The 15,031-nt window shown below is 42.7% G+C and overlaps 1 protein-coding gene across 1 annotated transcript; it reads left to right on the top strand.

Moving 5' to 3' along the window:
* Positions 1–803: 803 nt before the first annotated feature.
* Positions 804–13,306, top strand: LOC125636420 (uncharacterized). Its single transcript, XM_048849435.2, has 3 exons — positions 804–6,964; positions 7,619–7,818; positions 12,238–13,306. The coding sequence occupies exons 1-3, from the start codon at positions 6,562–6,564 to the stop codon at positions 12,244–12,246; spliced, it is 612 nt and encodes a 203-aa protein (XP_048705392.2). The 5' UTR covers positions 804–6,561; the 3' UTR covers positions 12,247–13,306.
* The last annotated feature ends 1,725 nt before the right edge of the window (positions 13,307–15,031 follow it).

Below are 15,031 nucleotides of genomic sequence, written 5' to 3'. Positions count from 1 at the left end.
TGTTACAACTGAATAGTATTTAAGGTGTTTGGCAGCTACTCTTCAACAGTTTACTGGTGATGGTTTCTGGTGTTACTGTGATGTGTTCTCAATTAGATTAAATATATAGGCACATTAGGCTGCTTCACAAAAATTGAGCTACAAGGATTCCTGAGGAGAAACTTTCTAACAGGCCGTGTATGAGTCTGGCTGGTTTTCTTTAGCTTGCAATACAAGCTTTACAAATTATCCTCACTCTAATACCAATTTCCAAAAAGTAGTCTTTCCAAAAATACTTAAAACCTATTTCCTAAATGTTAGTCAGATAAATCACTTATTTGAATCCAAATGAAAACTGTGACACTGATAGACCAGGTGCCAGCTCATGTCAAGGCTCCTAGGCCTCACTGAACACTGACAAATGCATAGTTGGAAACCAGTCTGGCTCACCTGTGTGTTAGCATTGTTAAAATAGATGTTAAGTCTATAAGAACGTGTTTAGTCTTTATGAAATGCTTGTAGGATGCTGCATGTATTGATCTCACTTATAACATGTATTCCATGTATTACATTGAGAATTTGCATTGTAAACCTCTGTAACTGTGTAACTCGAACAGAAAAGAAGCATTAATTAATGTAAAATGCTGATCCTGCAACAAGCCTGGTGCCAAGATAGACTGGAGTACCCAAAGGAGACTGTCTGTGACTCCACAGTTAGGCTGCTACAGTGCATGAGGATTAAGAAAAATAAATGATTTATTTACAAGGTTAAGGCCTTAACCTTGTAAATAAATCATTTATTTTTCTTAATTGATACATCTTTAGTTAGTTTGTTGCAGGATTGGCTACAAACATTGTCTTTGCTGTGAAAACTGAGATACAGTTTTCCTTTGGTAAGTAACTGGTCCTTTGGTAACCTGATTATTGTTGTGATTTTTTTATGTAAGGGACCATGGATCACAAATGTAAGTTTGCCTGGTGCCAAGATAGACTGGAGTACCTAAAGGAGACTGCCTGTGACTCCACAGTTAGGCTGCTATAGTGCCTGAGGAATTCACACTTGTTACTTGGTTGGTGAAATCTAAGTATAGAACTCACAACCAATTTGGGGTTTGTGCCCTGGTTTGTAACAGTCTGTCCTGAGGCTGGAACTCAAGTTTGTGAGCCACTCCAGATGGCTTGACAAAAACAGACAGACATATATACATATACCCCACACACCCAGGAAACAGCTTAAGCAGTGCCACATTGCCCACTGCTAACATCACATAAAAATACTTAACCTACGTTGCATTTGTTGCTAAGTAGATTAAGGTATACAGTTTCAAGCTGGAGCAATTCACTTTCTAAGCACTCAGGTCCGGTCTGCTCTAGAATGCTAGTAGGTGGCCAAGCGAAGCAAGGCCCTACAGGCAACTTCATGGCATTTCCCTGTTTGCTTGTGTGTAATGAGATACTTTGGAACACTGCATCCAGGCACTTCCAGAGTTGCAGGGAATGTTCAGGGCATCAATAGGCAGAACCTATTGATTTTGCTGAAAATGGGGGGAAACTGGAAAAGCCCGACTCAGAGGAAAATCTAAGCCTCCAGACTAATCAGTGCTGGAGGCTCTCTAGGCTCTCCCTGCTGCTGCCTACAAATATCAGAGGGAGCAGAATAACTTGCTGAGTGGGAAGATTGAACTCAAGGCTATAGTCAACAGAAATAAGAAGGTCTAACAGAAAGGTTTTTTTAAGGGAAAGTGGGTTCTAGGGTGGAGGTGTGGGGGAGAAGAGACCAGAAGTGGGGAGGAAGCAGGGGCCCCATGGAAGGAAGGAAAATAGTGGTCATGGGGGAAGTGGAGTTGGAGGGGAATGTAGGGAAGCAGGGACCCAGAGTGGAGATGGAGGCAAAAGCAGGGACCCAATGCAAGGGAGAGCAGGAACTGTTTAACAAACCTTAGTTTTTCTGCTCAACCTCTGCAGTTATTGACTCTGACAGAAGAGTCCCATGTAGAGGAGATTCCTAGCCAGGGCTTGAGGGGGAAAGAAGGGTTCTATTGGGAGAAGGGTGTGAACTTCTGGGATCAGGAGGGAAGAGGATGGGGGCTCCAGGTCACTGGAGGGTAAAGGACAAAGCAAGTCGAGTATAGGAGCTAAGGAATATCTTTAACTCCACCCATGCCCCCCATCATCTCCATTTTTCCTCCCACTCCCGACATCCTCTCCCTCACTAAGTTGCTGCAGACAGTGGAATCTCTGTGGTGCCCCTTGCTGATGCCTACACACATCACAGGTGGAAATAGCTCACTTTCGCATAGGTTGTACAGCTAGGCCTACAGAAGGAACAAAATGTGTGACCGTCAAGTTACACTGTTGTGAAATGGAATGCTGTATGGCCATCTCTAGCATTTTTCTGCGGAGAAACAGGTTTTCAGGGGGTGCTGGAGCTAGTGTCATGATGATACTAGAATCTTGGCCGCCTCACGAAGTTCATCCCTGCCTGAAGCCAGCAAAGTATCTCCCTTTCGTTCACTATTCTCAGAGCAGGGAAGGGAGGAGGAGGAAGCAGAGAGCCCAGCATAGATCCACTCCCTCCTGAAAGAAAGAATGACAGAACAGCACTTCTTCTCCTCCCACATTCTGCTATGGCAGACACTCAGAATGTTTCAGTCTTTCCACATTCAAAACATTTAAGCAGGTCCTTAATCTGGGTCCCTTCCCTCCCATGCTGCTGTCTTTTCTTATGCTCATACTGCCTTCTGTTGCACTCAAATCTTCTGTGCACCAGAAACACACATGAAAACAACAGTGGTTTCCCAACCAGTGCTGCTGCGTCCCAAATCTCACCATCTCTCCTTTTCTGCTGCATGGCCCACTGTTCCTTTTGCTGCTGCCACTGCTACTCCAGCAAAAAAATTGCCCACAACCACTGTTGCTGTTAGAACAGTAAAAGAAAACATCCTCTATTCTCTACTATGCCTTGATGAGAAGGGGTCCACAGGATCCTGCCAACTACACCAATTTCTAACTAGCCAGCCACCACTGCCTCATGGCCAGTCATGGCTATATGGTACCCTGCCTGTTTGCCCTTTTCAGGGCCTTTTAAGAACTCCACACAGTGCCTGGGGCTGGTTTAATAACCAACACACCACTCCTGTCTGGGGCTGGTTTAACAACCAAAACAATCCTTAAGGTCCCAAAATAAAGTCCATCACCACAACACAAAAATTCATACTCAGCTCTGGCTTCTTCTAACATACACAGAGCTCTTCTTCTGTCCCAGCATGCTCTTCATAAACTCACTTATTTCAGTCCTTCCTAGGTGGAGCTCAGCCTTCGACTCTGTCTTTCAGGCACAAACCCTTCTCCCAGTCAGTAGTCTTCTGTAGGGACCTCCTATACACTACAGCTCTATACCACAAATTCCTCGCCCAGGTTCCTGTTCCCCTCTGACTCTTTAGAAACCAGCTGTCCTCTGTCAGATCTCATCAAGAGACTGTTAATGGTCCCATTCCACCCTGTGACAGTGAGCAATGCTCACACACACACACAGAGGATGGGTAGGGGAAATTCAAAAATCAAGAGACCATAACCACAATATTATCTTTTTTTTATCTCAATTTTCGGGGGCACTCATCATTTTGGGAGGTCCAACGCATGATTTTTGATCTCTTGAGATTGGCAATATTGGGAATAGTCTCCGACAATCAGAGCCTTGTGAAGTTACTAACTCACAACTCTGTGATTGTCATTAACTATACAGCCTGCAGATATCTGCACTAAGATTGGCTGAAGACATTAGTAGCTAGTCAGAGCACAGAGCAGCTAGGCAAAGTGTTCTCTAAGTCAGTGTAAGAAAACAGGCAATGAAGCAGGATCCAGAATAGTGTCAGCTCATCAGGATAGGCAAATCCTACCTAATTTTGTGGCAGTTGAACACTTTTTAAGTACAGACAGTTGTTTTTATTGTTCTTTCTTAAGAGGTTCACATTACTGCTTGACCCATTGTTGATTTCATCCAGAATGTTCTAGCCCAGAAGTTTTCAAACTTTGGGATACCTTTTCAAGCCAAGGGGGGGGGGAAATCCCTGGTTTTATTACATTAAGACTGATGAAGAAGTAGATCTAATTGCTGCTCCTTCAAGGTCAAAGCTTGAGGTGTGGCCCCTACCTGGCTCCTGGAAAAGGAGGTACTAATAACCCTCCTGCCTGTAGGAATGGCCATTTCTCTGTGAAGAGAAACTAACAAGTAGTATGAAAGTTATTCTATTCTCTCTTCCCCACAGAAAAGAGGATTAGGGGGGTTTCCTTTTCTCTCCACCCACATGAGCATAGTCAGCGACGAGTGTCTCACAACTCCTTACCTCTCTCTCCTCAATTTCTTTGGCTCCTGAGAATTATGCCTCATTTCTCACATACTGGTTACAGAGCACAGTGCAGCTCTCAGGAACCATTGAAGTAGATCAGTCAGGGAGAACAGAAGCTTCCTATTTCTTACAACAGCAACACAATTTTGAAAAATAGAAATGATTAGAGAGAGGATCCTCCCTATTGAAGCCTCTTGTTTACAAACTGAAAACAGGCCACACATTTGTTTATTATGCAGTAAATATAATGGCGACACACTTTCCACCATGTAGATCAGAGAATAGCAAAAAATGCTCCAGAGATCCTAACTCAGGGGTTATAGTTGGTCTGAGGGAGCGTTTTCTGTACAGAAGTGAGATGGGGAAGGGGGAGGCAGTGCCAAGCAGCCACACAAATGTTCTTGGCCCTCTGATTTATCCATGTTCAATGCATATCTTGGAGTTTCTGTGCACTTGGGAAATTAAACCTTTTGCCAGTTCCATAATAAACCCCATCTCATGCTCAGACAGAACAATTCCAAGAATACATCACAAGTAGATAGAGTTTTGTTGTTCTTATGTGAGCGAATCTATGTAGGGATAGCATGTGGCTTAAAGTGTGTAGCAACTCATGCTAATAGCTAATCATGGCTCTGTGTCTCTCTTGCTGTAAATATCAGATCCGATGACTGGCTTTTACTATTTTTGTTCTATGGCAGACAAGGCTTACAAATCAGCTGCTGACTCCCATAGCCGCCTCCCTCCTTCACAATTCACTGAACCACAATATGAGGTTACTGTACATATTGTAAGTAGGGACATGAAAGAACTATGTGTAGCACAGTGATCTGAAATGAAAACAATAAGGTCAAGAGTGTAGGCAAGCAGCTTCAGTTTAATTTCAAATCTCCCGATACTTAGCACGGAACAGCTGTATCCTGAAGATAGTACATTTGGCCTATAGATAGGAATAAGAAAGGATTTACCAGCAAGAAGATAAGTATAAGTGTGTGCCAATATATTATTGTAGGAGGTAGCTCTCTATAAAACTAATATAAGTTACCGTGATATAAACGAAAATAGGTATGTTGTTTTTATGATGTAAGAGGGTCCCAGCCACATGAAGCAAAACCTGTAAATAACTTTTGAGGATTTCTGGCAAAATAGAGCTACTGTCCTAGAGGTCAGATCAGAATTGGACACCTAATCAAATAGAAGTATATCCTCTGAGTTTGGGTGATGTGCCCTAAGAGCCTGATCTAAAGCTTACTGAGGTAAAGGAAAAGACGCCATTTGACATCAGTGGACATTGGATGACCCTGTCTTCCTCAATTGTGGAAAGAAAATAAGAAATGGGCTAGACTTTCCCAGTAAGAGAAACTGAGCTCCCACAATAGACAGCTTCTCTTTACAGTGTATCTGAGAGAAGACAGGATAAGGAAGGATAAGGAAGTTGAGTGCCTAACTACCATTTGTAATTTTTGAACATCACCCCCTGGGTCTTCCCAGTGTGTCCACAAAGACAACCAGAGACAATCAGAGCACCACATTCAAGGACAAGAAAATCTAAGAATCTTAACTCTGTATATCTTGCACCTTCTTCCAGTGCTCTCACCCTGCAGCTGTATCAGTTAAGTCTTCTCTAGATTCACACCCAGTTACCAATGTATAATTTGCTTCTCTCCTACAAACCTTTATACATTACCTGTGAATTTGGCTCACTAGGCCCTGGTCTATAGGAGTTGAGGTCGAATATAGCAGTGTTAAATCGATTTAAATCTGCACCCGTCCACACAACGAAGCCCCTTTTTTCAACTTAAAGGGCTCTTAAAATCGATTTCTTTACTCCACCCCCGACAAGGGGATTAGCGCTGAAATCGGCCTTGCCTGGTCGAATTTGGGGTAGTGTGGATGCAACTCGGCAGTATTGGCCTCCGGAAGCTATCCCAGAGTGCTCCATTGTGACCGCTCTGGACAGCACTCTCAACTCAGATGCACTGGCCAGGTAAACAGGAAAAGGCCTGTGAACTTTTGAATCTCATTTCCTGTTTGGCCAGCGTGGCAAGCTGCAGGTGACCATGCAGAGCTCATCAGCAGAGGTGACCATGATGGAGTCCCAGAATCACAAAAGAGCTTCAGATGGACCGAATGGGAGGTACGGGATCTGATCGCTGTATGGGGAAAGGAATCCGTGCTATCAGAACTCCATTCCAGATTTTGAAATGCCAAAACATTTGTCAAAATCTCCCAGGGCATGAAGGACAGAGGCCATAACAGGGACCCGAAGCAGTGCCATGTGAAACTTAAGGAGCTGAGGCAAGCCGACCAGAAAACCAGAGAGGCAAACGGCCGCTCTGGGTCAGAGCCCCAAACATGCCACTTTTATGATGAGCTGCATGCTGTTTTAGGGTGTTCAGCCACCACTACCCCAACCGTCTGCTTTGACTCCGTCAATGGAGAGGGAGGCAACACGGAAGCAGGTTTTGGAGACAAGGAAGATGATGATGAGGAGGTTGTAGATAGCTCACAGCAAGCAAGTGGAGAAACCGGTTTTCCTGACAGCCAGGAACTGTTTCTCACCCTGGACCTGGAGCCAGTACCCCCCGAACCCACCCAAGGCTGCCTCCCAGACCCGCCAGGCGGAGAAGGGACCTCTGGTGAGTGTACCTTTTTAAATAGTATACATGGTTTAAAACAAAGCGTGTTTAATGATTAATTTGCCCTGGCATTCGCGGCCAGTACAGCTACTGGAAAAGTCTGTTAAAGTGTCTGGGGATGGAGCGGAAATCCTCCAGGGACATCTCCATAAAGCTCTCCTCGATGTACTCCCAAAGCCTTTGCAAAAGGTTTCTGGGCAGGGCAGCCTTATTCCGTCCACCATGGTAGGACACATTACCATGCCAGGCCAGTAGCACGTAGTCGGGAATCATTCCAGAACAAAGCATTGCAGCGTATGTTTGCTGGCATTCAAACAACATCCGTTTTTTATCTCTCTGTGTTATCCTCAGGAGAGTGATATCACCCTGGTTGAAATAGGGTGCTTTTCCTAAGGGGACATTCAGAGGTGCCCGTTCCTCCTGGGCTGTTTGCCTGTGGCTGAACAGAAATGTTCCCCGCTGTTAGCCATGCAGTGTGGGGAGGGGGGAGGGGTGAGCCACACGGTGGGGGGAGGTAAAATGCGACCTTGTAACAAAAGCACATGTGCTATGTATGTAATGTTAACAGCAAGGTTTACCGTGAAAGAGTGTACCCATTGTTCTATAAAATATGTCTTTTTAAATACCACTGTCCCTTTTTTTTTTCTCCACCAGCTGCGTGTGTTTCAGGATCTTCTCCTTCCCAGAGGCTAGCGAAGATTAGAAGGCAAAAAACGGCACTCGCAATGAAATGTTCTCTGACCTCATGCTGTCCTCCCACACTGACAGAGCACAGACGAATACGTGGAGGCAGACAATGTCAGAGTGCAGGAAAGCACAAAATGAACACGAGGAGAAGTGGCGGGCTGAAGAGAGTAAGTGGCGGGCTGAAAATGACAGGTGGCAGCAGCTTGATGAGCGGAGGCAGGATCAATGCTGAGGCTGTGAGGAATACAGTTTATTAAATTAGGTTTAGTAAAGGACTCTTTCAGTGAATTTTTAAGTGATCTTATTGAATTTCTGATCCCTTACACAAAGATTATTTAAATTTTCATAACGACTTTGTGTTTCACTATTGTCCTTAATTTTTTAATTTGTAAAGCATGATTACTTTCACATTAAACTGCACTGGGCTACTGTAGCTCTTCAAACGCTGGAAACCAGATGTGAGCAGTAGGGAATGACAAAGCCTCTCAGACTTCACTTGAAAACAAAATAGGAAAAGTATAAATATTCATGTTGCCTTAAAACTTGTGCAAAATTAAAGATTTTTTAAACAATACCCAAATAATAAGATATATTGAAAAAATAAATTTAGGTTTGGTATCATCCCCAATAAACTCTTGTAACATCCAACTTTTCTTCTGAAAACTTTCTCAAAATCCATTTGCAGGGTTCATAAATTTTATTGGAGAAATTTAGCATCAGTGTTGGCATCCACTTGTCAACAAGGATCTTGGAGAAAAATTGGAAGGGGGCACCTATTATCTTTTTACATCATAGATTCCCAGGGCCCATTCAGTGGTAGCAGAGTTTAGTAAATATAGTTTTCATGATGATGTGGTCTGTCTGACAGACCATTTCAGCGTTTACAGGGGATCCTGTGTGATGTTGGATTGGCTCTGGGGTTTCTTCATCAGTTTTTTGAATGAATTACTGCATGAATTTTATTGTCAGAATTATTTATATTTCACAAATTTTAGAGATGTTTCATACAATAAAACTAGTTTCCCATTTCTTCTGGATTGCAAGAATTTTCTTAAAATTGTGCTTTACAGAATCCAGTTTTTATCTAACAAGATGATATTGTTTGAAGGAAAGTTCCTGGGGTATTGTTTCTTCTGTGGAAAGAAAGCAGACTTTTTAATTCTAAAGCTTTGTCATCATCATACATGTTAAACTGAATCATTGAAGGCTAACAATTAATTGGTTCTATTCTAGTATCCTGACAAATTAAGTGAGTCTGTTTGCACAAGTGGTTATAAATTGCTGTATGATTCACAGGGGTCAATTAAGATTATGCTAGGCCTATCTCCACTAAAGTTTTGGACACTTTCTCATCGCTCTCTTTGCCCCCCGCCTCCACCAAATAAATAAAAATGTTGGCTTCCCTAGATAGCAGTGTGAACTATTTTTGCTGACCAAGGCTACGTCTACGCTGCAATCAATAGATGTTATTTGCAGCTTGGGTAGGCATATATGTGCTAGTTTTAATCTAGTTTGCATGGTTAAAAATAGCAGTGCAGATGTGGTGGCACAGGCTTCAGTAGAAGCTTGCCCAGTTCCTCTGGGTACATACATAGGTAGCCCGTGCTATGGCCTATACCACTACATCTTCACTGCTATTTTTAGTGTGCTAACTAGATTAAAAGTAGCGCAGGTAAACCTACCCAAACTGCAAATCAGCCTAAGTCCGATCTATATGACTTCCAGCTGTTACCTTACCCCTCTTCCTCGCTTTTCCATGAATCACATAACATTTCATGACCAAACAATGGATGGGGGTACCATTAACATAGAATTCATCTTCTTTTCCTAGTTGGTGGCCTGTTTCTATCAGAAAAGGAGTACTTGTGGCACCTTAGAGACTAACCAATTTATTTGAGCATAAGCTTTCGTGAGCTACAGCTGACTTCATCGGATGCATAGCTGTACAGTATGCCAGCTGTTGCCCAATATCTGTACCGGTTCCCTCTTTCACCATTAAGTCTAGAACGTAAAGCTCCTGCCTTAATCCTCCCTGGACTGACTCAGCACATCTGAATTCTTGGGGTCAAATAACTTCACATCAAATGGTAATTTAATGAGCAGGACATGGAAAAAAAGCAGCATGTTTGGCTTCAAAGCTGTGTTGAGATCTGAAAGTAATCCATGACAGGCCATATATCTGAAAGTCTTGATGAATGTGTATTAACCCCTATGAAAGCTTACTGTAGTTTATACAGAGTAATAGTAAATCATGCGTATAACAAAGATCACCCAGCACAAAATGCCAAAAGGGGAAAAGAATATTTGGAAATGGCTTAACCAGCTCATCTGATGATGGATCAAAACTTACAGTGCATACTAAGATGTTTTTACAAAATGTCTCCAGTTCATGTTTCTTTATTGAATTCTATCAGGTATTTCTTTTTTTAATTGTGTACTGACAACATGGAATTTCATTTTGCAGATGTTTTGTAACAAGCATTTCTGCTTTAGTTAAAAAGGAAAAATCTATGAACAGCAGAAAAGTAACCTCTAGCTTCAGAATAGAAGCTGATACTTACCAGTGCTTGTTACGGGGGAGAGAGCACAAAAGAGACAAAAGCCAGTTGAAGGGGAGATAGAGAAGACAGAAATGATGGGAGTGGGAGCCAAAAGGATATGACATGAGAGCAAAGAATGAAGCAGCTCTTGAGTTTTTGCATGAGTATTGAGCTCTGAGGAGGAACAGTGATCAGAGCTGTGCAACTGGAGGAATGCCTCCAAAACAACAGCAACCAACTTCCTGCACCCAGGGCCGTCCCTAGCAATTCTGGGGCCCTTCGCAGACTCCCACCCCCATGGGCTTGGGGGTCAGGGGAAACCACCCCCCAGAACTCACCGGCGGCATGGCTGGGGCTAGGTTGCTGCACTTCCCACAGCCGGTGAGAGCAGGCCCAGACCCCCTGCACTCCTCAGGGGAATGGGGGGGGGCTGGGGCAGAGCAGGGGCAGGGGCAGGAAGAGAGGGAGCAGGGGCTGGTGCAGCAGAGGGCACCAGGAAATTTGGTGCCCCAAATTTCCTGGTGCCCTACAGAGCTGCGTACTTTGTTTTTAGGGGTGCAGGCAGGGCCGTTCTTACCCATATGCAAAGTCCCATCCCTAACAAGCACAGCATACTTAATGAAATGTAGAGAACACCATATTTACTGTTGATTAAGCTGAAGTGCATGGGACACATAACAGAGTGTTGGATGGTAGAATGTGTATGAATTAGCAATAGCCTTCTTGGGTACACAATGGAATAAAGAAAATCAGTTGACACAGAGGAGCATTTCTTTCTAATATGTTGATAAAGAAACAATTCAAAGAGTTGTCTTACAGCTGAGAAACAATTCTGGGAACTGCAAATTTTTACACAACCATTATTTAAGTGGGGGGGGGGGGGGCATGACAATGAATGGGTGTGGATAAAGTTGCCTATTTGGACATAATCAAAGTAAAGTACAATGATCAAAATACATTGTAGATAATCAGATAAAATATCAGTTTAGGTTTTTTAAACTAACATTTAATGAATACAAAAGAAAACAAATAGCAACAAAAATATTCAACAGAGCATTAAACATGGTAATTGTCATGTTAAAAGCACAAGCTACAAACAGAACTGTGAAGTTAATAGCACTACTCCAATCAGTTTTATCATTAGGAGTCAAATAGCTGAGAAATATTTTAAACTGATCCTAGCTTACCTTTTCTTGGGAATTTTTCTATTATAAAATACAACCATAGTTCTCTGACTTACCCCTGCAATACAACTAATGGACCTAATGCTAAATAGGCATCCACACTCATGTAAGGCTTAAATGGAGTGGAAATGTAGATCACTGCCACACAGAGTGACTCAGGAGCCCTGCCCCTCTTCCAGGACTGTGGAGTAAGTTTTCATGATGCCTTTTCATTTGGAGCAAAAGCATGAATATTTGGAGAGCATTACTAGTGGATCACACACTGAATCCACAAGGTTTAAACCACATGCTAGAAGGGAGCAGTAAACCATATTCACAATTCCATCTCTCAGCATACAGTAGCCGACACTGTGTGCATGATGGTCCTGAGTCACATGTTGGAACCAAAGATTCAGCCCTGCCATGCTTCAGAATATTTTCCTTGAAGCACTGTCCTTTAGCTTGGGCTATCTATTTAACAATTTTTAGCTTTACTGTGTGAATAGTCATTACACATTGTTCCATGGTTCACCTTGGTAGAAAATAACTTCACCTATATTTGGATCTTCATTTCTGTTGGTGTGTTAGATTGGCATTCCTACTTTATAGAAAAAATAATAATTCTTTGTAACTTCAAAATGCAAATATTCCTGAGAATGTGTCAGATGTTTTAACGTATGGTACACAAACTAATTAAATCCCATATGTCTAAGAATTTGCTGTTCCTGGAATAATTTTGACAGTATGGAACACAATTTGCATTTGTTTATACCTGCTGTTGCTTACTGCCTATGGAAATATAATGTCTTAGCATTGTAAGGCTATATTATGGTAGATTTTCAGATTATATTCTGTGTGATATTTCTTTTGATCTCTCTTTCAGTGCAACTGAAATATACTTTCTGGAGAGGATATTACAGATCAGCTTCACTTTGTAAGGAACTCCCTCTTCTCATTTACTGCCTTTAACTGTAAAACAACGTATAGAGGAGAAGCTTGTGAAAATCTGTTTTACTTGTACCAGGCCTAGAGTAGAATTGCTTTCTTACAATGCATATTCATATGTACAATTATTATTTATTACAGTAGTGCCTAGAGGTTCCAGTCATGATGGAAGATCTATCATTATGCTAAAGCACAGAGTAAAAAACAGTCCTTGCTCTAAAGAACTTGCAATCCAAACAAAGAAAACAAAGAAAAAAAGTTACCAACAGCTCAAAAATACATAGAATGTTGATCACATTTCCCCGAACCAGCCTTTCCTGTATTCTATGTATATGCCACAACCAACCCATAGTGGCCACCTCTCACCAGGCCCACCCCAAAAAAATTGCTAAAACTTAATCTGAGCGAATAAAACAAAGAGAGTCAGAAAATCAGACTGGTGAAAAGTGTCTCAGAGCCTGCTTCTGGTTCCCATCTTCTCTGCTCCATGTGGAAGGACCTGGGGGTAGCTCCTGGCAAGGTGTCATAAATATAAAGGGAAGGGTAAACCCCTTTGAAATCCCTCCTGGCCAGAGGAAAAACTCCTCTCACCTGTAAAGGGTTAAGAAGCTAAAGGTAACCTCGCTGGCACCTGACCCAAATGACCAATGAGGAGACAAGATACTTTCAAAAGCTGGGAGGAGGGAGAGAAACAAAGGGTCTGTGTGTCTGTCTGCTGTTTCTGCCGGGGATAGACCAGGAATGGAGTCTTATTACTTTTAGTAAGTAATCTAGCTAGGTATGTGTTAGATTATGATTTCTTTAAATAGCTGAGAAAAGAATTGTGCTGAATAGAATAACTATTTCTGTCTGTGTATCTTTTTTTGTAACTTAAGGTTTTGCCTAGAGGGGTTCTCTATGTTTTGAATCTAATTACCCTGTAAGGTATCTACCATCCTGATTTTACAGAGGTGATTTCTTTACTTCTATTTACTTCTATTTCTATTAAAAGTCTTCTTGTAAGAAAACTGAATGCTTTTTCATTGTTCTCAGATCCAAGGGTTTGGGTCTGTAGTCACCTATGCAAATTGGTGAGGCTTTTTATCCAACATTTCCCAGGAAAGGGGGGGTGCAAGTGTTGTTGGGAGGATTGTTCTTAAGATCCAAGGGTCTGGGTCTGTAGTCACCTAGGCAAATTGGTGGGGCTTTTTACCAAACCTTGTCCAGGAAGTGGGGTGCAAGGTTTTGGAAAGTATTTTGGGGGGGAAAGATGTTTCCAAACAGCTCTTCCCCAGTAACCAATATTTGTTTGGTGGTGGTAGCGGCCAATCCAAGGACAAAGGGTGGAATATTTAGTACCTTGGGGAAGTTTTGACCTAGGAGGTTTTTCATGCAGGTCTCCACATCTGTACCCTAGCGTTCAGAGTGGGGAAGGAACCTTGACACAAGGTCTTCTGGGAGAGAGTGCCAACATAGCCCATTCCTCCCCCTGCAGTCACTGGCAAGCAGCTCCAGGCTACTTGTCAGCTCCCTGTGTTGGGGAAGATGGAGAGAAGAAAAGGAGTTCCTGGTGTCGTCTCATGAAGCAATATTCAGAGTTTTTCCATTTGAAAGCCAATCCCCCCCCCCCCCCCGAAAAAAAAACAAACATCCCCTTTGTTTAGGACAGACCCATTTGCCAATTTCTGCTTTGGCAGAGCTGTGGGGTTATAAATATGTGTTAATAGTATCATACAGGGGAATTTTACAGCTTCACATACAATGTTACACATTTTATCAGGACAAGACTGATCAGCAAATTATGTGTTTTCAAAATGATGTCTTACATGGCATACCTTGAACAACAGTATTGTGGTGGAATGCTTGTAAGCATGAACGCTCAGTAAAGGAATATGAAGATAGACCACTTCTGGTCAGGGGTTACAGCACAGGAAGATGGCAAGGTAGTATACAGGAATGGGTGCCCAGTGAGCTTACAGGAAGGGATGTAAAGATCGTATCTTGATTTTTGTGGCTGCACATTTATATTGCATTAACCTTGAAAACACATTAAAAAAAGCTACCTCATGCTCTGCCCTATAGCTCAGAGCATGGTGGCTGCTGCGCTGTGTAGCACTGATAGAGGCATATGGATGTGTGAATGCCTACTATGTTAAAGGGGTGGTGGGAGAGGGGGAAGATAAAGGTTGAGCATGATGTTAGCATGCAGAGAAGACAAGACCTCTATCTCTTGCTCTAATTCTCCTTCTGAAGGGTAAAGGGTTTCCTGGTCTGTTTCCTAACTCTCGATAGATGAGGAAGGTCTCCTTTCTCTCTCTCTCCCTTCCTTTGCTTCCTGTAGATGAGGAGAGGAAGGGAACTCTCCCCTCTGCTTCTCTATGAACTTGATGGGGAGGAGTCTCTCCCCCCCTACTTTTGGTGATTGAAGGAGTCTCCTCCTTCTGGATTTCTGATAGGAAGGTGTCAAACTGAGAAGGGGATGGTCATGCCTAATGGTTAGAGCATTGGTGATTGGGCCTAGAGATCAGGCTGGGACTCTAGCTAAGTGTCAGAGCAGAAATGAAGAATAGAATTGGAACAAGGAACAGTCTGTCTGAACCACCAAGTGGCAGGAATTACTCCCAGCAAAGTAGTGATGTTGAGCAGATTGAAGTGGCTGCTGTCAATGGGAGCCAATATTCCTGGCCTTGGAGGTCACCTAGTTAGACCTTCACTTGTTGATTGTCAATCAACCAGGGCTCAGCCATAGAATC

Source organism: Caretta caretta, chromosome 5, assembly GCF_965140235.1.
Source record: "Caretta caretta isolate rCarCar2 chromosome 5, rCarCar1.hap1, whole genome shotgun sequence".
Classification (NCBI taxonomy): Eukaryota; Metazoa; Chordata; order Testudines; family Cheloniidae; genus Caretta; species Caretta caretta.
This window is presented reverse-complemented; position numbering and strand designations above follow the sequence as displayed.